We start from the raw sequence: 24,302 nt of genomic DNA, 5'->3' as shown, positions 1-24,302 counted from the left end.
TTCTTTATAAAAGTTAAGACTCGACCACGCCCTCCTAAAACGGCTCATTCTAACTTGCCTCCACATGTACGTATCACGATTTGGGAAAATTAGCATAACACCACCCAAATTTTCATGCAAGGAAAGAAGGTGTAACTTTGATTCTCGCTGTTCCCTCCTCGCTGTTGTGAAAGCGAAAATACTTTGTTTGGCCTTCCAAAAGAGGAAACAACTAGAAATCAGTGGTTAAGTTGTATTTACAGCACTGTTCCAGAACAGTTCAACCCAAATATTCAGATGTGTGCAGCACATTTTATTTAGGACTGTTTCCTGATCCTGGGTGAGAGGACTACAGTACAATGCCAGCTGTTCTGACTCACAGTCTGTAAGTAGGGTTACATATGTAAAGGATTTGCCACTGATGATTAAAACGCGAGTTTTGAGCAGTGCTTCTTGTTTCTCCAATTAAAAATAGTTTTTGTCTTGTCACACCGGTGTTCTTCTGACCGGGAAACACATCATTTCCGTCATGCGCTTGAGGCATTCGGCCAATCACAATGCATTGGGTAGCTCGCCAATCAGAGCACGCCTTGTTTTTCAGAACGATGAGCTTTGTAAAAATCATTGCAATAAGAAAGTCGGGGCATAGAAAAGAAACAAATGTACAGTATGTGAATTTTTTTTTTTTTTACCTTAAACCACATTTCATTATACCAAATACACAAAATAATGTTATTTTTAGCAACATCATACAACACGTTTAACCAAATTTTATAATAATAAGCACTGTTACTGTTGTTGTTAAATAATAATAAAAAATTTATAATAAAAAAAAAAACACGCTCTTTATTTAAATCAGATAACTTTTTCAAAATTATTATTATTATTATTATTATTATTATTATTATGTGCTCTTCATTCCAAAATCTTGATTATTTAGACCTGACCGAGTAAGATTTATAATATTGGGCAATGATTCCTGTGTCAAAACTGAGATTTTGCCAATGCTTTGGTGCCAACAGAAACTAGTAAGGGTGTGCAAACTTTAATAATAATAATAATAATAATAATAAGTCCTCATAATTAATAAATAACTGTCCTCCAAAATAATTATTTATCTAAAATAATTATTTCCTCTATTATAGTAATTACAGCTATGTAGTTGACCAGTTTTTTTTATTATTATTATGGGCTCTAGATTTAAAAACATGATTGTTTGTGATTGAACAAGATTCACACTATGAACTTGAACTGAACCAAACTCAGACTAGACTCCTTATCACTAGCTAACATGGCAGACAGGCCTGGTCAGACATAAATCACTTGCCGGCACGCTCCAGCAAGTTTAGTTAACGCATACTAAGACCTACACGTGAGTTATATTATCAGAGCAATCAACGAAACAATGAAAAAGTTATTTATCTAATGTCATGACACAACTGACGTGCCAGATTTTGCAATATTTTGCCAACATCTTCAAGACATTTTAGAGTCAAGCACATGCAATACAATGAAATTGTTAAAGTACTACTAAACTATATGGGGTTTTATTAACAAAGTTCGGGAGGAGCACGATCAGATAATCATCCAATTTGGCCCAGGTGCATCTCGTTTAGCTAACCATCTTAACTAGCACAACAAGTGTGTATGAGATATAGAGAGATATATATATATATATATATATATATCCAGCCTTCTTACCTCCTGTCCTGCGACAGTTTTTCGGCATCCCTGCTCCACCCAAACTCCTCACTTATAATCAATTTTATCCCAAATTAGGTATAGGGGGAGTTCTTTGGGTTTGGGCTATGCTCCGGGCCCGGACCCCTCCCCCAGTACAGCACGCCAAAATATGCTTACTATTTGCTTTCAGATTAGATGTAAGGGTGAACTTGTGAAGAACTAATAACATAGTCAGTGATGTCTTAAGTGAATGTAAATAGACACGAAAAATAAGTCATATTTGTGTCAAGGAAATAGGCCTGTACTGTGAATGCAGCCGCAAAACATTTACAGAATCACTTTTTTCTCCATTTTCCCCTCTCATCCCATGTCAAGGATAAAGGGCTCGTCTTACAGGGTCCTGACTGCCCAGAAATAGACTGTGTGTGTGTGTGTCAGAGCAGAGAGGTTATCATACTCCCTCTGAGGGGTGTGGGAGTTGTGTTTGTACTTCAGTGGAGAGGTCACCCTACTCTCAGTATGTGTGTGTGTGTGTGTGTGTGTGTGTGTGTGTGTATTTTTGTTGTACTTCTCTTCTGAGTGCAGAGCGTCAGCAGCAATAACCCTCAGGGGTGTCTGGTCTACTGCGTCAAACTACACATTACGAGTTCTGACGAAATAATGCAACTCTGAATAATTTCACAAATGGCAAACTAAATGGCACATAAAACTATATTACATGCTAAAATAAACAATGTCACAAAAATTAAACACAATGATGAAAAAAAAAAAACACCAAACACCAGGAAAAATAATATGGCAAATTTAACAAATGGCTAAAATATGCTTAATTAAACCACCAAAACCATCGCAATGTAATCAATACCAAACGAGTAATGACAATGGATTAATAACAACATATCAAAAATGGTAAATCCAACAATACCAAAATAACATTAAAAATTACACCAAAATAATCTTGCAAGCTAATTAACACCAAAACATCCACAAATGGCATATAAAACTATACTATATGTTGAACTAAACAAGCAAACTAAATCTCTCTACCACCAAATATAAGAGCAGCCAATAACAATTAAAAACACCAAAACATTAGAATAAAACAGAATAGAATTTGCACAGCTGAAAGTGGGAAGGACTATGTTGTGGTAAAGTGAAATGTGAATGTTGACATAAAATACAAAAGTTGTCACATCTTGCTTAATAAATATAGAATAAACTTACAGTACATGTGGTCACATGTGAGCGAATGTTTTTCAGTGTGGCTTTAAATGTGCCTCAAACAGATACTGAAGAATTCAAACAGATATGTCACAATAGAAGAAAAAAAGTGATCCCAATTATGTTTCATACTGACTTTAAATCCAACAACACCAAAATAATCTTATAACAAATACCCCCCCAAAAACAGACCAATTAAACACCAAACTATTCTGCAAATACCAAACTAAACTTAAATAAAAACCACAACAAAATCCAAAGTAAAGAACAAATCACAAATACCATAAATAACCTAAATGGGTGACAAAAATCAAATCAAACTAAACACCAATAAAAAAAAGATAGATAGATAGATAGATAGATAGATAGATAGATAGATAGATAGATAGATATATAGAAACTTTGTTATTTAGTTTAACTTTGTATGCTAAAATAACAGAAAATGTGTGAAAAACAAATTCAAAATAATAATAAAAACTACAATTGAATCGTAATGATTCTAAAATAACACTGAAGAATGAAGCATAACAAATTCACTTGGTTTCAGGAGACTTTCATATGCTTTTCAGGAACATTAAAATCAGAGACCTCCAAATACATTACATAAGATGTCCATCTTGGACCCTGTGGAGTAGGATTTTATGCTGACACTAAATCACATGCCAGTGCAACCTGCTGTCAAGGTCTATGGCATCAGTGCCAACGCCTCGACAGAGCCTAACGTGACTCATTGTCCTGCATGGGATCATGGGGGAAAAAGACTGCATTGTCAATGACTGTGTGAACTCTGGGAATACCATGGAACTACCGAATGATTCGCATTTTCATGTATCTAGGTTAGTTACCAAAACAAATCCAGAATATTTTGAATACTCTGAATACCAATTTTGTATACTTAGAAGAAAACAAAACAATGGCAATACCATTTAGTACTTTTTGTGCTTTTTTTCTATTGATGCAGAAGTAGCAGAGAAGAGCTGAGATCAGCAGAACCCCAGTAGGCTAATGACACTGAATCATTTTCACATACACACTACAGCACAACATTTGCAGCATAAACCGTCTTAAGTTAATGACAGAGGGCTGAGGCTGTGACCGGCTCGGGCTCGGGTTCGGCGGTCTTACCGGTAGGCATTCCTCCACTCGGTTTCGTCCAACCCGCGCCCGATGCACTGCGTTTGGATCAGATCAGCTTGAAAGGGGGGCTGGGTTTGACATATGGATCGGAACACGTCTGGATCACACACATACAAATACACACACACACACATACGGATTAAGCGAATCCTATCAGAACCAGTCACCGAGGTTAAACTGACGGCTTTTAAAACACATGATTAAAAATAGCAGTACGTCGTCTTGTGTTGTTAAGAATGCAAAAAGTAAAGAAAGAGAGTTGTGTGTGAATACCTGTAGATGCAGATTAAGCGCAACACATCCGCGTTTCCTGCTTCACATTCCGCGTGACGTCGGGACACGCCAACGCGGAAGTTATAGTCGCGCGGCGCTGAGAAGAGAGGAGCGTCGAGTTTGAAAAAATAAAAACACAGCACACGCTGCTGGGATTCACTGAGTGGAACAGGTGGGCAGGAGAAAGAAGTTGTTTGCTTTGTTATGTTGTATCATAATAAGAGGTCTCTGGAAGTCTGTGTGAATATCTGCTCTCCCATCCAGCTTCTAAAATTAATAAACAGGGCAATCTCAGTTGCTTTTGATTTAGGTTAATGAACTGCTCGTGTGTGTGTGTGTGTGTGTGTGTGTGTGTGTGTGTGTGTGTGTGTATGTGTGTGTATGTGTGTGTGAGAGAGAGAGAGAGAGAGAGTGAGTGAGTGTGTATGTTTGTGTGAGAGAGAGAGAGTGTGTATGTGTAGGTTGGTCGATTAAAAAGTCATTAAAAGAGCTATTACCGCTGTTGGAATTTTGCATGGCATGTTGCCAGATTATTTTTACTCTCAATTTATTTTTAAAGGAGTAGATCAACTAAAAATAGTAATAATAATAATAATAAAACTGGTATCATTTTACTCTGTAATGAATGTGAGCTTGTATTTTTTCTATGGCACTCTGCAAGAGACATTTTGTTGCTTGGTTTTCCAAGGCCTGTTCAATGAACAGGACCTTTAGCAAAAACTATTTAAAATGCAACTTAACAAATCATATTGTAGTTTAAAATAACAAATCATATTGTAGTTTATTCCAGGGCTTTTCAATCTTTTAGGTACCATGGACCCCCAGTTATGATATTCCTCATGCAAATGATCTCCATCCTAAATTTTTAAATGCAGCTAAATTAATGTATAAAAACCCAAGTTACACTATGAAAAATAAATGTGTAAAATCTCTTTTTTGGAAAAGATTCCATTTTTTATGTTAAATGATTATTGTTTTCTCACTATACTGTACTTTTAGGTGTGTCGTTTATTTTAAATGGAATTAAAAAAGTAATAACGTATTCATTTCTATTAGGCTGTATATTTATTATTTATTTGTTTATTTAGTTGATTTTTATTTTTATTTTTTTGTATATTGTTCAACGTATATACCCATAGGCACTACTTAGCAGTCCTGGACCCATTTGTGCTATATACCAATATTTTTTTTTTTGTCAAATATTTTCAACTAAGCATTTAATCTGGTTCATAAAAAGTGCTCTCATTTATTTGTTCAGGAATTTGATAGTTTCCCTTCTTGAGTTCAACTTCAATACTTAGCCTAATTATTTGGTCCCAATCACCAGTTAATGGTCCACTGGAAGGAAAGATTATCAGTGAATACATTTGACATTTTGTTATTGTATCATTTCAGTCAGAAAACATGGAATATAGTCATAAAAAAAACGCTTTTATGAGGCTTTTGTGACCTTTTTCGAACCATAAATGTTTTTGTTCCTATTCATTGTAACTGAATGAGAATGTCACATGCCTACATTGAAGTCTTATTAATTTCTTAATTCTAGGTTTAGAATGATATGAAATGTGAGTAAACTATCATTTAATTTCGGGGTGAACAATGTCTTTGAAATCTGCATCCATTGTCCTGATTTTTTTTAAACATCAGAGCACATGTATAAAGTTTTAGGTTAAAAAACCCTTTATATACTCATTTTAAAAGATAATACTGATGAAATGAAGGGCTTTGTTTCAAATGGCTTTTATGTCTTTGTTGTTACATAAACCCGCCACTTCATTATGACATATTATTGGTAGAATCCGATCATTTACAGTAGTCATAATGAATAATAATACAAAGCCCTGTAATGTCTGCCTGTGTCAGACCTCCTGTGTATAACTGGATTATATTAGGATAAGCTGAATCCATCCAGTCAAACAGCTTTAGCTCTGAGGACCTGAGCATGTGTGTCTGAGAGAGAGAGAGAGAGAGAGAAAATACGCAGTGTTAATATAAGACCTTTGCTTTACTGGAATTATTTGTGATTTGAGCTCAATTTTATCCAAACATCTGTTAAAACACTGAAAATACACACATACAGTCTGAATCACTTACTTTCTCATGCTTAATTCTCTGTAACTAGGCGTGTTTACATTGTATCGTGGGTTGTCACAATGAGCTAAGGGAAACAGAAATACTGGGGCACAAACTGTCTTGATACAGCTCTAGCATCTACAGATGCAAACATTTGCAAAATAATTATTGAAATGCTGGCTAAATAATCCTATTTCACCAATAATCTCGATCAAATCTGTGTGATGTCTTCCTGCGACCAGACACACACACACACACACACATACACACACACACACAAAATGTTTTCTGCCTCATTGATATTGGTGGTTTAACGAAGCATGAAAGTTTGGGCAGTTTGATTGATTGAGTAATGTTTGTGTGTGTGTGTGTGTGTGTGTGTGTGTGTGTGTGTGTGTGCACAAATGGCAGCTGGTTTGCCAGTCATTCAGTTAAGTTGGTGTTGTTATTTGAATATTGCATGCACACACACACACACACACAATGCAGTGATTGCACCTAAAATATGCACTTTTGTTTTGTATATGTGAATTTTAAACTTAAATCTACACGTTTAAAATTAAGTTAATGGATGTAGTATATTATTTTTCAGCTACTTACAGATTCTGACAAACCCACACATACTCCTACTTATTATTCTCTTACTCAGTCTGAAGACATTAATTTAATACTTGAATCTGTGTGAAACAAAATAGATTGGTAACTTGCATATTATTTCTTGTATATATGTAGAAAATAAAAGTAATTCAGTGTTATGAATAACTTTATTTTAATTTCCAGATTATAACAAAATAATTTAGCTCTGTTGTGTAGCTCTAGAAAACTTGGAATATATTGCACAATTCGTATTTTTATAATACTTTTTTTTGGCCATTTTTATTTTGACAGCCCATTACACTCGTATAAAAGAAATGAGGCATCAAAAAATAGGGAAGAAATAATGTTTGGAACAACTTGAGGATAAATAAACATTGTATACTTTGAAGCTTTCTTTCTTTCCTTCAATATTTTACATTTAATTTACTGTTACTTGGCATTTTTTGTTATTAATTGTGAAATTTACTAGCAATTTCAGAGTCAAAATCGTTTCTAATGGCGCAATGGTAAATGCTGTTGTTTTCCATCCTTATTGTGCTTTTTCTTTATTATGCTTTGAAAACGCACAGAAGTATTTTTTTAATCCATACCTGTATACCCATTTTTTATACATACAAAACATGTCCACCTTTTAAGGATTTTCAGTTTTCCACATTCAAGCTTCACACTGAGCTTCAGATCAATATTGACCCATAGAACTGTTTGTGTTAGAGAAAAATAGACAGTTTGATTTTTTTCTGTCTCCAGGGGGGTTTGACATTTTTCACCAACTAGCATTTAGGCGCAATGTCTATTCAGTGTCTTCGGTCAGAATCGATGCATGGATTGATTGCGTAATAGACACACTCATGATATTTGCAATTGAGAGAGACTTCTGAACATTCTCTCAAACCCCTGACAAGAAAAAAAAATAGACTCCTACACGATGATTCAAAATGAAATAATTATTAAAATTAAAATTATTAATAATTAAAATTCTGGATTGCTGGGCATCTTATATTAAAAATGTCTGAGAAGCCCCCATAAACATTATATAACTCTATAATGCCTGATGAGGTTAGAGAACACCTGAAAAGAGATCAGAGACCATTGCTGCATCCGAAATCACTCCAGACCCTTTGGATTCCCAGCTCCATTTTGGTACTTCTCCTCTTCAGTTCACCCCACTCATTTTCTTTAGGGTTCAGGTCAGAGGACTGGAATGGCCATAGCAGAAGCTTGGTTTTGTGCCCAGCGACCCATTTTTTGAGGTTTGTGTTTGGATTATTGTATGGTTGGAAGATCCAAACATGGTCATTATAAGATTTCTGACAGAGTCCTTCATGTTTAGATTTTTTTATCTGTTGGTATTTGATAGAATCAAAGATACCATTTATCTGAACAAGGTTCCCCGGACCTCCAGCAGAAATATAGGCCCACACCATCAAAAATAAAGCAGAATATTTCGTTTTACACATGGGGTACTTTTTATCCCTGTGTTCACCAAACCCATCTTGAGTGTTTGCTGCTAAAAAGCTAATTTTTTTAGTTTCATCTCACCATAGAAGCAAGTCCCATTTGAAGTTCCAGTCATGTCTGATAACTGGATATGCTGGAGTTTGTTTTTGGATGAGCAGGGAGAATTTTTCTTGAAATCCTCCCAAACTCTGACCCCAAGACTCAACTATTTTCTTCAGTTCTCCATCAGTGGTATTTTGAGAGTCTTTAGCTATGCAGCTCTTCTCCTCGTGGTGCATTAGGACGATATAGACACACTTCCTCTTCCAGGCATTTTTCAACATTTTCTGTTGATTGGAAATTCAGAATTTTTGCCTTGATGGTGGAAATGGGAATTTTCACTGCTCAAGCTCTTTTCTTAAAACCATTTCACTAATTTGTGAAGCTCAATTTTCTTTTGGTGCACATTAGAAATATATACTTTGGTTTTTCTTATTTTGATGGATGATTAAGGGAATTTGGGCTTTGTTTTCCCTCCTATTTATATTTCTGTGAAACAGGAAGCAATGGCTGAATAATTTCATGTTCATAATCGCCCTGTAGTGCTCGAAATGGGAATATGAATGGGAATATACTTCAGAAATATTTTACTCTAAAGAATTTCTAGGGGTGCCAATAATTGTGTCCAATGTGTATTTGAGAAAAACATTCATTTCATAATTATATTTTCCTCCATTTTAAATTCTTAATATCCAATGGAAGTTTTGATTTTGTGATTTATTTATTTATTTAAAATAAAATATCAAAAGGATTAACAATGCAGATTAATTTTCATTGCCTCATTTGATCATATTTACCAAGTGTACTGATATTTTTGGCCATGACTGTATTTGTCATGATATTCTAAAACTTGTCATGCTTTTAGAGTCAGCATAACATTGAAATGAACCGTGACTGCTACTTGTTCCTGGTGTTTTTGTGATGAATTCTTTGGTGCACTCTGCATGCAATGCTTGCCTTCATAATCTTTCATCAAAACCTTTTCAATGTCCAACCAAATCTGGAGAAAATCATGCCCTACCTTCTTTTTTTTCTCATTGAATATCATTTTTTATATATTTTTATCCAATATTTGAGACCATGTAAAGGAAGTCAATTCATAATTTTAGCATAATTCTTAATATTAACTTAATTTGATTTTCCCACATGTGAAGCCTGGTGCATACTGTATTATTTTAGCCATAATTTGGACAAATTTTGTGAATCCTAATAGATTCCTGTGATCCAAAATCTTTAGTGTCATGTGTTAAGCCACAAACGATTTACAACTGTCCAATGAAGAACCATTATGATGATATTTCCCCCAAAAAGTTGGGGCAAGTTGTTCCAAATCTGTATGAATTTCTGTCTTCTTTTCAACAAAAAATAATATATTTTAATAAATGTTGGTAAATAAACAGTTGCTGGTAGCCACTGACAAAGGAACTCATACAGGTTTGGAACAGTTTGAGGGTTGTAAATGATTGCAATTAGTGTGATGACAACAAACCACTTGATACACACCACCACATCCTTTCCCCACTATATTTTATTTTTAATACAAGTCGTGGTCAAATACAAGTCAATACAAGTCACCATTTCATTACCAAATGTAAATCCAGCTCACTGACACCAAAACATATCATAAACATGTTCATACAGTCTGATGAGCAGCAATTAGACTAATATAAATCATACAGTGTGTACAGGGCTTTAGAATGTTACGGACAACATTCGTTTTATATATTAAAATTGTCTAGGAACGTGACATGTATATATGCAATGTTAACAACTCATGACTGAAACACTTTTATTAATTTTTATAAGGTTTTATATCATAAAGCATTAATTTCTTATGTGAAATAAATATGAAGTGTTTTGTAGATAGGGTTTCAAACCATGAATACAAAATCCCACCGAATTGTGAGCTTCTGTAAAGAACTGTTCTGTTTTGGATGACTAAAAACCATACGCAGTTAACTTGAAGTGATAAAAAGGAATTCACATCTGCCTGTGTTCTACAGTACAGTGTGAAAAGTGAGGGATCAACATTCAGGCTTAAGACTCTGAGATGTGGTTTTCCTGAAGCATTATTAATGTACTTGTGGAACTGTCAATCATATTTCATGCCAAAGGAATAGATTGTGAATATTATTAAGAAGGAAAGTTTTGTAAACTGACATCAGCATTTGAATAAAATGAGCTAAAATGCTGCTCATTTTAAAAGTTTTTGAACACTTTGAGTGAACATGAACATTTCAGTAATTGCTAGAGATAATTAAATGTGCTGTTCAGGAATATATATATATATATATATATATATATATATATAAATATATATATATATATATATATATATATATATATATATATACACACACAGTATATATGTATGTTTGTGTGTGTGTGTTATATCTTTCTGAATAGCTGACCTGTTTGGAACAGAAATGGTGACCCTGGAGGCCTGGACATGTATGCTGAAGATCAAGTTTTCCCTCCAGAGCATTTTATATTATCTAATATCCCAGTGGGAAGGCTTCTTTTTCAGATCTATTGTTATTTCCTATTATGAAATAACTTTTATTATATTAGTGTCAAATTACCTGCAACCGTAGGCATTACCTACAGCATTACCAAAAAAAGTCTCACAAAATTCTCTCTCTTTTTAAAGAAATATTTTAAGCAACATGACTGTTTTCAACATTGATAATAATAAGAAATGTTTCTTGATCAGCAAATCAGCTTATTAGAATGCTTTCTGAAGAATCATGCAGCACAAATACGAGAAGAATATAATACTAAATATTAAGTCATTTTAAATTGTAATAATAATTCACAACAACATTACTGTTTATAGTTTATTTCTGATCAAAAAAATTCAGCTTTGCTGAGCCTATGAGACTTCTATATATATATGGACACACCTTCTCTTTCAAAGAGTTTTCTCTTTCAAAGAGTTTTTTTTATTTTCATGACTATGAAAATTGTAGATTCACACTGAAGGCATCAAAACTATGAATTAACACATGTGGAAATATATATGGAATTATGTACATAACAAAAAAGTGTGAAACAACTGAAAATATGTCATATTGTATGTTCTTCAAAGTAGCCACCTTTTGCTTTGATTACTGCTTTGCACACTCTTGGCATTATCTTGATGAGCTTCAAGAGGTAGTCACCTGAAATGGTCTTCCAACAGTCTTGAAGGAGTTCCCCCAGAGATGCTTAGCACTTGTTGGCCCTTTTGCCTTCTGTCTGCGGTCCAGCTCACCCCTAAACCATCTGGATTGGGTTCAGGTCCGGTGACTGTGGAGGCCAGGTCATCTGGCACAGCACCCCATCACTCTCCTTCTTGGTCAAATAGCTCTTGATGCCTTCAGTGTGACTCGACAATTTTCATAGTCATGAAAATAAAGAAAACTCTTTGAATGAGAAGGTGTGTCCAAACTTTTGGTCTGTACTGTATATATGTATATATATACATATATACAGGTGGTGGTTTCTCTGTGTGTGTGTGTGTGTGTGTAAATTAAAACTTTTGGATGCGATTAATCATGATTAATCATTTGACAGCACTAATTTAAATAATCTTATCAACCACAAACAATTGAATAATAGTTTAAATTTACATTTAAATATATTTTTATATTCTTATTCATTTACACTTCTATTTTTAGAGTTATTCTGTTTAGGATTATGTTTCTACTGCGGGGTTATGAACAGAAGTTTTCATTATTTATAGTTGTGTTAAGTGTACTCTCTCATGCTGTGAAACACTGGCACTGTATCTCTCTCTCACACACATTTTGTATATTGAATATTGGCTGTCTCTGAAAGGGAAACTCAAAATAAAAGTTGAAAGGGCTAAATGAAAGAGCAATGTGCATCGAAGTCAAGCTATAAAAATAGAAGAGGAACTGTTAATTATGAAGCAGGCGAGAGGAACACAGATATATGTATTAAATTATCTGTAGTCTTTTTGTTTGCTTTGATATTCTGCTTGCTTTTTGTCTACTTCTTCATGTCTCTCATAGTAACGGCAGCATGTGTGAACAGGACTGGACTCTGGGGCTGAATTTTATGGATCACTCCCACAGTTCTGGAACCTAAAACATCAACAGCAGAATGGGCTGACAGGTGGCTGAATCCAACACACATACACAGACAACACACAAGCAAACACATGCAAGCCTTCACAAGACAGCATGTAAGCAGAAATGTGGGTGGAATTATAGGAACTTAAGTTCTAACAACTTGGTTTCTTTCTCTGGTTTCTCATTTATTTTGGGACCTTCAACCTTGTTAGAAATCAAAGGAAAAAGTTATTCACATTTCAAAGGTTGTTTTACTTTCAAGATTGTGTGGCTTGTTAATGAAATTCTGACAAATGTTTTAACTTTTTTTTTTTTGTCAAAAATGAAGGTGAGACATTATGGCGCCTATTGATTATAATTAAATAATTGAAGTTAAAACATATTGCTGACACAAATATGACAAGAAAAATACGATGACAAAAAGTAATAGTTAAGGCACTAAATGTTTTTCGAAGATGGTTCTGGGGTTGGTAATACTTTTATGCTCACAAATGGCTGCATATATTTGATATTGTGGAATACTGTTACAATTTAAAAGAACTGTTTTCTATCTATCTATATATATATGTGTGTGTGTGTGTGTATATATAGCTTTTAATTCATACTTTTTTGTTGAATGTAAAAACGCAGAAAGCAAATGTAAAGTTTTTACAGTATAAAAATGTATGTATATGTACTGTGTGTGTGTGTGTGTGTGTGTGTGCGCGTGCGTGTGTGTGTGTGTGTGTAAGAGAGAGAGATTTGGATGGCTGCTCTCTACTGCCTCCTGCTGTCCTGTGTTTTTTGGGGTAGAGACAAGAAGGTATTTTACCTGCAAGCAAATTTCATAAAGGTTTGTTGAAAGGTAATCTGCTTTTTTGGGTTTTGTGTGTATGTGTGTAACCAGAGAGACTCAATGACATTAAGGAGAGTGAATTTAACTATGACCAAGCATTTAATTTTAAACACCCTGACCATGATAAACTCAAATTAAACACCTAACACAGGCAGCACCTGGTCTTTCCAGGCAGAGATTCTATAATTACGCAAATGTGTCTGCTGAATATAGAATGTCCTTCATGCCTATCTGAGCCCGAACACTCAGAGCCACAGTATGTGTGTGTGTGTGTGTGGTAATGCTTTTTCTGCAGAAGCGCTAATGTATTTTCTGTGTCTTTTTTTCAATGGCTATTCTAGTGAAGGTTTCCTCTTCGCTGTGATCAGGTTGTGAGTGTGTGAGTTGTGTCTGGATGTGTGTGTTGCAGCCTCCCTTTTTCCTGATCTTCTCAATCACTTATTCAGCAGCCGGCCTGATGGAGGATGAGAGAGTGGCAGACATAGAGAGAGATGTGTGCCATGTCAGTGATGCCTTTCTTTGCATTGAGCAATGATCTCTGCCAATAATTGCTGTAATCAAGACGCTTTAACACGCACAGGGGTGTGAGGTGAATTTGAGAAGAATGAGTGGATCGTTCCACTCCCTAGTTCCCTATAAAGTGAATCAATTAACATGAATGTTTGCAATAACAAAGGCATTTGAAACATAGGAACACTGATGACTCAATTACATACGACACATTAAAAGGTCACACATTAAAATTATACTGATATTAATCAGCTGTTATATATCAAAAGTGATTTATAAAACTGCATTTACAGTAGAATTTGTGCTTAACCATAATATTGTTTAATACAATTATGTTTGTGTTTTCTTTTTTTTTAAGTCTCAGTGAGGCTACATTTCTTTGATCAGAAATATAGTATTTCAATTTAAAAATATAACTTTTCTATTTGTATGTTTTAAAATGTTATTTATTCCTGTGATGCAAAGCTAAATTTCCAGCAATATTTACTTCAGTCTTCAGTGGCACATGATCCTTCAAAAATATTTTAATATTCTGATTTTGAGATAAAAGCCATGATGCTGACCTGTTCTCATCTGATTCACATTTAACTAAACCGAGAGAATGAGAAAAAGAGATCTGACCCTTGCACCTCAATGGGATCGTCTAAAATGTCACACTTTAATTAGAAACCAAACATTGAACCACCAAAATTTACAAATAGGCACTCACACACAGGCTTTGTTCTATAACAGTGCAATTCACAGACTTAACCATGAAAAATGGGACTCAGTTTTATTCAATTCCTACCCAAACTTGTGATGCTTTTCTTGCATAAACACTCAAATGACATTGTGTCTTTATTCATGCCTTCACTAGTTCCTCAGTTCACATCATCAGCAGTATAATCAGTATTAAGCCCACACACATCACTCATCCTGACAGAAACATCCTCCTCCACCTCAGATTGCACAAAATGCAAACAACATTCAAACACATAGTGACGCTGTTATATACAGCAAGACATCCTCAGACACGCATATGGCACTCCTCACGTTTTACTTATGTTTTGTATTTTGCAGTGTGTACTTCATAAATATTTTCAGCAGTCCTCATATCTCACAAACATATGAATGATTGTGAACTTATGTGGTATCTCCAATGTGACATATGCAGTGCAAAAGTTCGGGGCAGTATTGTAGTTTCCACAAAAATATTAATCATATGATAATTTGATGTTTTAAATCTGCATATTAAAAAGATTTCTGAACAATGTTGGCACCGATAGCCTAGTGAGTAAGTGGAATGATGCATGATGCTGTTGCATTACAGGCTTGAGGGCCTTTCCCAATCCCGCTCACACCCCCCCATTGTTTTATCATAATTAAAGGCATATATATATTCTGAAGGATCATGTGACTGGAGTAATGCCTGCTGGAAATTCTGCTTGGCTGGAATAAAGTACTTACATTGAACGTAGAAAGCAAAATTCTAAATTGTAATTATATTTCACAATATTACTTTTTACTGTATTTAAGATACAGTAAATGCAGCCTATGAGAACTAGATGCATCTTTGCATCTTTGTGACAACCCTAAGCTTTTTAACTGTGGTGTACAGTATGTAAATAAAGATAAATCAGACACTGGTTTGATGGTGAGTTGATGTTTGGCCAACAGAAACCCCAGAAGAACTTCAACGAAATGACGGATTCTGTCAACATTTACTCACCCTCATGTTATTCCAAACCTGCATGACTTTTTCTTCTGAGGAAATTTGAGCATGTTCAAACTTGGCACTAGAAAGACACCAATTTGACGTCAGTATTGGTCTTATAAAACTGATCACAACAACATGCCATGTTTAAATATACAATGTATATGGCATGTATTCCTTTCTGCTCCTCCAAACAAAGCTGACTTCAGATAACTTGTAATATGATGCCTGAGTTGTTTAGTTTAATCATACTTTTACTGTATTTTTGTGCTCTTTGGTGCTTAGGCTAATTGCATTCCACTGCATGCTTTCATTATGGAGAAAAGCATCAACATTCTGATAAACTTTACCATTTGTGTTTCTCAAAAGAAAGGTTTGAATTAACATAAAGCTGAGTAAAGGGTGATAGCATTTTTATCTTTAGGTGAACAATTTCGAAATGAGTCATGGTTTTGATTGTTTTGTGGGCCGCATTTAATGCAAAACCAAAACTGTTAGACAAGGACCCCCAGTTTTATATGTTAACATTAATTTTGCCAAGTCACTCTTCAAGTTGGATAAGTGGTCTGCCGTTAGGGATGATAGGAGCTAGAAGGGGTTTTGCAGGACCATGACCAAGCCTGGTATTAATGTAGGTAGACTTGATTCACTTATTTTATATCAGCTAGATTTGATTCATTGATTTTTATGAACTGAATGAGTGTAACAGCGGAGGCCGTGAGCAGCTGGTGAGCGAGTTTCCTGTTGCAGTTTATCATCCCTCTTTTTTTAGAGCAAGCAGAAAAAGTAAGGAAGTGAGCAACGCATAGAGAAACTCCTGGAAAGTAGTGTCGTGTGGTACAATCCCACACCCGTTGAAAAAGAGCCGGCAGCGCGAGCGGGGGATGTGATGAGTCAGTCGCGAGGCGCAGTCGGCCCGCTTTGATCAGCAGCGGTTAATGTCTCGCGCTGTAAAATATTTGAAAAAGACAAATAGCCGATGAGTCACGGTAAAGCCACTCGAGCTAAGTCTGTTACGTTGCTAAAAATATCTTGAGAATTTCTATAAAAATGATCAAATCAATCGCAATAGACCTATAACTTTAATAATATTCGGTTTTTTCGTTTTTTTTTTTTTTTTTTTTGTTTAATCTCCATTTTTACCGGTCGCGCCTTCTTATTGAAAACGACGGCAGTTAGACAGATATTGTAGCCTACTCTTGGAAAATAGAATGAGGACAAATTGGAACAAAAATAAATAACATCAAAATGTGAATAAAATTCATTAACAATGCATAATCCAATTTAAGATGTTAAAAGAAATGACATAGATAAATTAGCTGAAAGTAATAGAAAAAAGTGGCTGAAGCGTTTGGTAGACTACTTTTTTATTAAATTAATATGCCTAAAATTAGTACAAATGTTTCTGTTTTGATTCCAGTCATTGAGGGTAGGCTACCAATTATGAAGGCACAGTGGAAAAAAGTCCTTCAGGTTTTTGTTTTAGAAGCAGAAGGATGCGACTTATTGAGATATTTTTCATGGCTGTATGACCAAAGGGGGTTTTGTGAATAAATGTTTATAAATCCTTGAAGTTCTGCCTTTCTGTGCAAAGAGGAGCCATAGGCTATTCTGTAGTTTTATTGGTATTATTTATGCCTATAGTGTGTTATTAATAATAAATGAATAATCATCTCAGTGTTCATTTTGGTTTTGGTTAAACTGATCTATTTTCTTTTTTTGAACGCAAACATAGCCTAAATTATTTTCTTAAATGCTTTGTGTTCCCCCACTGTCCTGACAGCGCGCGTTCATCTGAAGTGCTCAGGACCGAAACAAAAGCTGCGCACGGGGAGGAAAAAGAGGCAAGGAGCTCGTGACGTCGGGAGGACTAAGTCACACACACACACGCACACGCACACACACACACACACACCTCCTCCCTTCTCTCTTTAGCTCAGTGTAAATACCATCTCCACCAGATGAGCGCGGACGCACTGAATGCTTCTGTATAACATCACAGAAGCTTTCTAAATCATCACTGACTGATACAAACATTTCTGTAGTTTATCCTTGCTCGCTTGCTTGTTTGTTTGTTTTATGTGATATTATTCTTGGATTTCATCACTCCATATCCTTCGCGATCGGTTGTGCTATTGTAGACCCCCAAAACTGACAAAGAGGAATGTCTTCTCGACACCCCTCCAACCCAAAACCTCACTTCTGGATATGAGAAAGATTCCTGAAGACAGTTCTTAAGGGGAAAACATACCACAGAAGACGCACATATAGTAAAAGACTGGACTGTACCGCGGGATGGTGTTGTGAAAAGGACTCTTAACATTGTATGTGCACTTTGGTTACGTTAAAGAGAAAAGAGCCACACCAAGACCTTCTGCGGCAGCGCAGACAACGGGGGGCATTTTCTTCGTCAGAACGCGTTAAGATGCTCTGTTTTTCAGCATGCCAGCGGGCGCATGCCATGCTGTAGTGATGCGCAGCCAAATGGCACGAGCCAGCGCAACCGAATCGCTCTGACGTTCACGGAGGACAAGACGTATGATGATGAGCGGCAGCTGCCGTGGGACCAGTCTCCTTGTCCCGATGCGTTCTCCACTATCCGTTCGGTTCGCCTTCATTCTTCCTCTCACACACCTGCTCGTCTTCGCTTTCTCTGTTCTGGGAACGCGCGTGGGTAAATAGAACCGCGTTAGGAACAATGGAGTTGTCTGAGGTTCGCTGTTCCAGCGCGAGCGAGGAGCTGTACACCATCAACAAGACCCCCAGCAACAACAACGGGAACCGACCGAAGCGCCTGCTCTGGCAGAACGCCGTGCGACACATCACCGAGCAGCGCTTCATTCACGAGCACAGCCCTAAACCCGTCTCACCGGACGAGCCTCACGCGCAGGGCTCGCGCAAGCAGTCCGCCGGCAGGACTTCGGTGAGCGACCGGCACAATAACGGCGGTACTAAAGTCTTCCCCGAGCGCTCGAGCAGCGACCTGGGTTTCCTGCAGATCGACTGCGCGCCCAGCAACTCCGACTTCTTTCTGAGCTGGGGCTACACGTACCGCGGGGTCATCTTCCCCACGCTGCGCTACGCCTTCAAGTCCAGGGACCTCGAGCGCCTGTACCAGCGCTACTTCCTGGGCCAGCGACGGAAGTCGGTGGTGGTCATGAACATTCTGGACGTGGTGACCAAGCTGACCCTGCTCGTGCTGCACCTGACCCTGGCGTCCACACCGATGGACCCGATCAAAGGAATGCTGCTCGGCTTCTTCACGGGCATCGAGGTGGTCATCTGCGCTCTGGTGGTGGTACGCAAAGACACAAGCTCGCACGGTTACCTGCAGTACAGCGGAGCGGTGACCTGGGTCGCCATGGCCACGCAGATCCTTGCGACGGGACTGGGCTACGGTTTGCTCGGGGATGGGATAGGGTACGTGCTCTTCACGCTCTTTGCTACCTACAGCATGCTTCCGCTGCCTCTCACCTGGGCCATCGTAGCGGGACTGCTGACCTCCGCGCTGCACATCGCGATCCAGCTGTTGGTGCCCCCTCGAGCACAGATCTCCACGAATCAGGTGAGACAGAGAAATGTGATATTGTATCATGCAACGTTTGGGTGCAACACTGGATGTTTCCTGTGCTCGAGGTATTTAACCAAAGCGCAACGGTTGCTGTCCATCCAACGTGGTGCTGAAAGTGACATTATAAGGTCGTTCTTCGCAGACTGCGTCGTGTTGTCGTCTGATACTAACGGCTTGTTTTTGCGGTTTAAATTTTATAGAGGTCACTAAAGGTCAAGAATAGCTTGTGAATGCGGCAAAGCAGTCATATTAGAGCACTGCAGTCACTTACACATTTTAGTAACATCTGATGAGAGCTTGAGCATTGTGAGCTCTTCACATTTATTTGTAAAGACATATTTGCAAAACAAATAGTGTATATTTACAAAAACAAAAATTACTAAAATATGAGAGAATTAAAGGAATAGTTCACACAAAATAAAAACATACATTGCTGTCTCGTGGAACACAAAAGAAGATATTTTGAAAAATGTATTTTTACATTTAAAGGCAATGGGTTTCAAAGTAGTTTGGACACCAGTGTTCTTCAGCATTTCTTCTTTCGTGCTCCACAGTGTTCATACAGGTTTTGGTCAATATGATTTGTATTTTTAGGTGAACTATCCCTTATACATTGCATTGACATGGTGGCATGTGTTTGTGTACCGATCAGCAAAGTCTCTTTTTCTCTCTGTCAGATGCTAAGAGATTCTAAATGACAAGATGACCTGAGGTCATTCCACTCCACATGTGATCATATCACATTTAAATTGAGTCATAGTGGCACTACAGTTATTTTGTGGCTTTCACCTGCACACAAACACAGACCCACACACATGCTGTACACAGACAAGCGAATGTGCTGTACACAAAAACCAGTGCACAGACACACTCAACAGTGAGGATACAGGAAGCCATGCAAGTTAATTATAGTGTGCAAAAATTATTCACTGTGATCACAGCAGAGAGAGGCAGACAGACAGAGTTGTTTGGTGTCCTCTCACACACAGATTTAGGCTATATCCAGATGTCTGTATGCAGATTCAGGTCAAAATAGCCAAACTCAGCCAATCATACCCAAATATATGTGTGTGTGTATGTCCAAGCAGTGGTTGAAGATGCTGTGAGGTAGACTGTAAAAATAGCAAGCGTGGGAGGGAGATATGGAGAAGGGCTCTCTGACTCACACACTTGTCTGCCAGCCTCTCTTCGTTTCCCATCTCTGTTTCCCTCTCTTTTGCTCATACTGCAGGACATGCTCTCACACACACACACCCTCAGACCTGACTGCACACCTGCTTCGGTGTTTAGTGCTACGTATGTAGAATGTCGTCAGTGCCTGGGTAAGATGGACGTCAGTTAGCATGCGTTTGCTTTCTTGTGCTTTCTCTGGGTTTATGGAAACTCATGCAGGGTCTCATTCAATCATTTATAAGGCACTTCACAAACTCCACCCGACTAGTGTGAGAGTGCTGTGTGCAGTAGGACAGATTGTCGATAGATAAAGTGCAGGGTGTTGATGTGGGTCAGAAGAGTATTTCCTGCTTTCAGTATGAGAGGTTGTGAGTTCAAATCTTGCTTGACTGGCAATAAATACACCCACACACATATGTATATATCATGTTAGTACATTTAAAAAAAAAAATGTTTAAAATATTCTGTGCTCACTGCAAGGCTGCATTTATTTGATTAATAATACAGTAATATTGTGAAATATTATTACAATTTAAAATAATTGTTTTCTATTTGAAAATATTTAACATTTTTATTTATTTCTGTGATTGTAAAGCCACATTTTCTTATTATTATCAGTGTTGAAAAAAGCTTTTTTAATACTTTTGTGGAAACTGTGACTTTTTTTAATAAAATTTTGTTCAATTGAATGCATCCTTGCTGAATAAAAATATTAATGTAAAAAAAAAAAAAAGAAGAAGAATAATAGTGATTACAGACATATTATATATATGGTACATGTCATTATAATACATGTATTATACATGTTATTATTATAGTAGTTAATACAGTGAAATTCATCAGCTGACTTCATCCACTAAAAATGCCCTTGAGAGCAATTGGTTAAAATGATTAAAAACATAATAAAAAAAAAAATTTTTTTTGCAAATATGACTTGGTTCAATATTTTCTATCTAATACAATGAAATCCAGACATAAGGGTCCAAAATATATATGCTAATATTTTTCATATAGCTAAAGGTAGCATCTTTTGTCGCATTTTGTTTTGTTGAACAGAGAAGTAGAGCACTGTTTGTGGGGGCAGCGCTCCGTGCCGAGTATTGCCCTACATATGCCGTGATCTGCTATTGACTTGAGGGAAAGATGATACTTAATATAACAAAGTTTAGTTTAAGCAAAGGATTTGCAGTAAAATAATTTTAGACAGCTTGCTGTAGCTGCTGTTTTTTTAGAAAACGTCACATATTTTTAAAAAGGCTGAATTTTGGTACAGATTTGAGGGGGGTTAGATTAAATAAATGGGGTCTAGCAAAGCCTATGACACAATATCCAGTGTGCAGAAACTTTACTGTACACACTTTTTGTACGGTGAGCACACACAGAACACATTTATGGTCTATTTTGCTCATGGAGATTTTCACACATGTACAGAGATCAATAACAGCAGGCTGCCTGGTCAATTAAAAGTTTTTATGTCTGAGTGATTAATAATGTATTTTTCAATCTAGCACTTGATTGCTGACACTGTAGATGGTCCTGCCGTGTAATCAAAACCTTCAGAACAATCTGCTGCTGCTTACAATGCCAGCGTAAAGTTGTCCTGAGATCAGTATTACACTGTAGAGGGCCACACGATCTGGATTAGTAGGAAACGGTCCGATGCATCAGGTTTGATTAGGGAAAATATCTGAGACAGACCTCAACAGCTTCCAGCAAAGACGCTGGATCATCCTAGTTTTACATTAAAGAAATGGCAGAAAGCCAGAATGGAAATGCAGTGTTGAGTTTTTGGCTTCATAATAGAGCTCAGTAATATTTAATTTGACACAACAATGACACAATGAGTGATGGATAAAAGTAGACTCTACTGTTCAAAATGAATCTAAATACTGTTTTGAATCTAAATTCTGTGTTAATATAATAATATCAACAACTGATCGAAATGCTGTTGTGTTCTGGGTATCAGTTAGTAACCTCTCAGGAAACATTTCCAGTGGAATTAAAACACCAAAATATTAAACTGACTCAATAATCAAACTAAATACAGCATCTACTCTTACCATTAAAGTCATTTAAAATAGATTAGATGAACCCTGACCGCATCGGTGAAAAGTGCTGGGAATAAAATTAGTAAAAGTTCTCTTCTGTGCTCTTCGTCTTCTGTATAGCACTTAAAGGACTTAGCTGTCAGGGGAATATGTTGTGGGGTTTAAAAGAATAGTTCATCCAAAAATGAAAATTTGCTATAAGTTTACTCAAACACATCTCACATCTAAGAACATATTTAGAAAAATTTAGCAGCACTTGCTCACCAGTGAATCCTTTGCAGTGAATAGGTGCCATCATAATGAGAGTCAAAACAACTGGGGAAAACATGGCTCCAGTATATTAGTATATGTTTTATGAATTAAAAAAAAAATTTTTTAAGACATTTTGAACATAAAACCATTGCGTCATGGGTAAAATATGGGATCAATTCATAATATAAATTTTTCCCCATGAAAATGTCATCTCAACTGTATCAGGAGAGAAATATGAACAGATAAGGCATGTGGAAATAGTACAAAACAGTTCTAAACAAATGTGTCAGTGGATTTGGATGTGAGATGACAATATGGGCTTGACTTTGTTTGCTGGAGGAAGCAATATTATGGGTGACAGAATCGACACACATTTTGTAAAAGTGAAAGTTTTAACTTCAAATGCCTTAATGATGAATCTCTTTCATACAAACACACAGCTTTTCACTTCACAAGATGTTAATTGATGGACTGGAGTCATCTGCTTTTCTTTTGGATGTTTTTAATCAGCTGTTGGACTCATTCTGACGGAATCTTATTCTGCAGAGGATCCATTGTTGATCAAGTGATGTAATGCTATATAATGCGATAAAGAAACAAAGTGATTTATGTCTTGGTTGGCCTAAGGGTGATTAAAAAACAGTTATTCCCAAAGTGCATATATGCTTAGATTCCATAGAGACTGGCTGCAACACACCACTTAAAAAAAGATAGTTTTATCAATTGGTCATCATAATGTTTCTGCTCACTGGCTGAATTATCAGTGGACAGCAGCCCATCTATTGGAAATCTCAGAGGCAGCATTTTACAACTGTAATCAACCCCAGTAATTAAATGGAGTGTTAATTAAATCTCAGAACTGCTCCTCAGCATGGTGAAGACTCTCTGGCTGGAGTACGATATTGATATTAACAGTTTCATTAGATCTGTTGGTCTATGAGCCACTATGCAGTTGTGATTTTTATTTTATTTGCTGCAGTCAATAGGAGTCAATCACTCTTAACAATTTCCGCTGGCATGCTGATGGATAGCACTGTGATTATGGTGTTAAAGACTAGTTGAAGTGCACTGTGTGTGCGTGTCTGCTTTGAAGCATTAATTTAAAAGTAAGTGATTTAACTGTAAAGTCAGATTTGTTCTGTTAATTCTCCTGCTGTGTTTAGCTGATGGGCACACACACGCACACACACTCTCTCTCTCTGTATGAAGTGTACAGTGGCTCCAAAACATACTTTCATATTTATGTTGTGCATAGAAATTAATATAATTTCATAAGTAAAATACCAATTCAAATGGCATTTATTTTAAATAAAGGTAGCAGAAGCACTATTTTCTGTAGAAACCTGTTCTTACTTTCACCTTTATATCTCACAATTGTGACTGTTTCTCATAATTGCAACTTTACATCTAACATTTTGGATTTGATATCTTACAATTGGGACTTTTCTTCTCATAATTGCACCTTTATATTTTACAGGTGCAAATCCATATCTCACATTTGAGACTATTTCTTATAATTGTGACTTTGTGTCTAACAGTTGGGACTAGTTCTCATAATTGAGTCTTATGTCTCACAAATATTTTGATCTTTTAAATCATTAAAATGACATTGGGAAAATCTGTAGATAACTGTAAAGCTAAAAAGAGTAACTGACCATGTATATGGTAATATTTTAAGAAATGC

General features: G+C 36.5%; 2 protein-coding genes across 5 annotated transcripts in view; one reads left to right on the top strand and one right to left on the bottom strand.

The window, feature by feature from the left end:
• LOC127950997 (protein EFR3 homolog A) overlaps positions 1-4,705 on the bottom strand; it is a 38,263-nt gene extending 33,558 nt beyond the window's left edge. For 2 of the 3 annotated variants that reach the window (XM_052548544.1, XM_052548548.1), the window contains exons 1-2: positions 4,294-4,452; positions 4,009-4,117 (exon numbers count right to left, since the gene is read on the bottom strand). In XM_052548544.1, the coding sequence (XP_052404504.1) occupies positions 4,009-4,018 (10 nt within the window). In that variant the 5' untranslated portion in view covers positions 4,019-4,117; positions 4,294-4,452. Of the gene's footprint in view, positions 1-4,008; positions 4,118-4,293 lie in introns of all 3 variants that reach the window. The other variant, XM_052548547.1, reaches the window with a different exon arrangement.
• A 12,773-nt stretch (positions 4,706-17,478) lies between these two features.
• Positions 17,479-24,302, top strand: part of adcy8 (adenylate cyclase 8 (brain)) — a 44,920-nt gene continuing 38,096 nt past the window's right edge. Inside the window, exon 1 of one of the 2 annotated variants that reach the window (XM_052547553.1) lies at positions 17,479-19,139. In XM_052547553.1, coding sequence (XP_052403513.1) covers positions 18,273-19,139 — 867 coding nt within the window. In that variant the 5' untranslated portion in view covers positions 17,479-18,272. The remainder of the gene's footprint in view (positions 19,140-24,302) is intronic. The other variant, XM_052547552.1, reaches the window with a different exon arrangement.

Source organism: Carassius gibelio, chromosome B2 (assembly GCF_023724105.1).
Source record: "Carassius gibelio isolate Cgi1373 ecotype wild population from Czech Republic chromosome B2, carGib1.2-hapl.c, whole genome shotgun sequence".
Lineage (NCBI taxonomy): Eukaryota > Metazoa > Chordata > Actinopteri > Cypriniformes > Cyprinidae > Carassius > Carassius gibelio.
The sequence above is the reverse complement of the archived record's forward strand: the minus strand, read 5'-3'. Positions and strand labels throughout refer to the sequence as shown.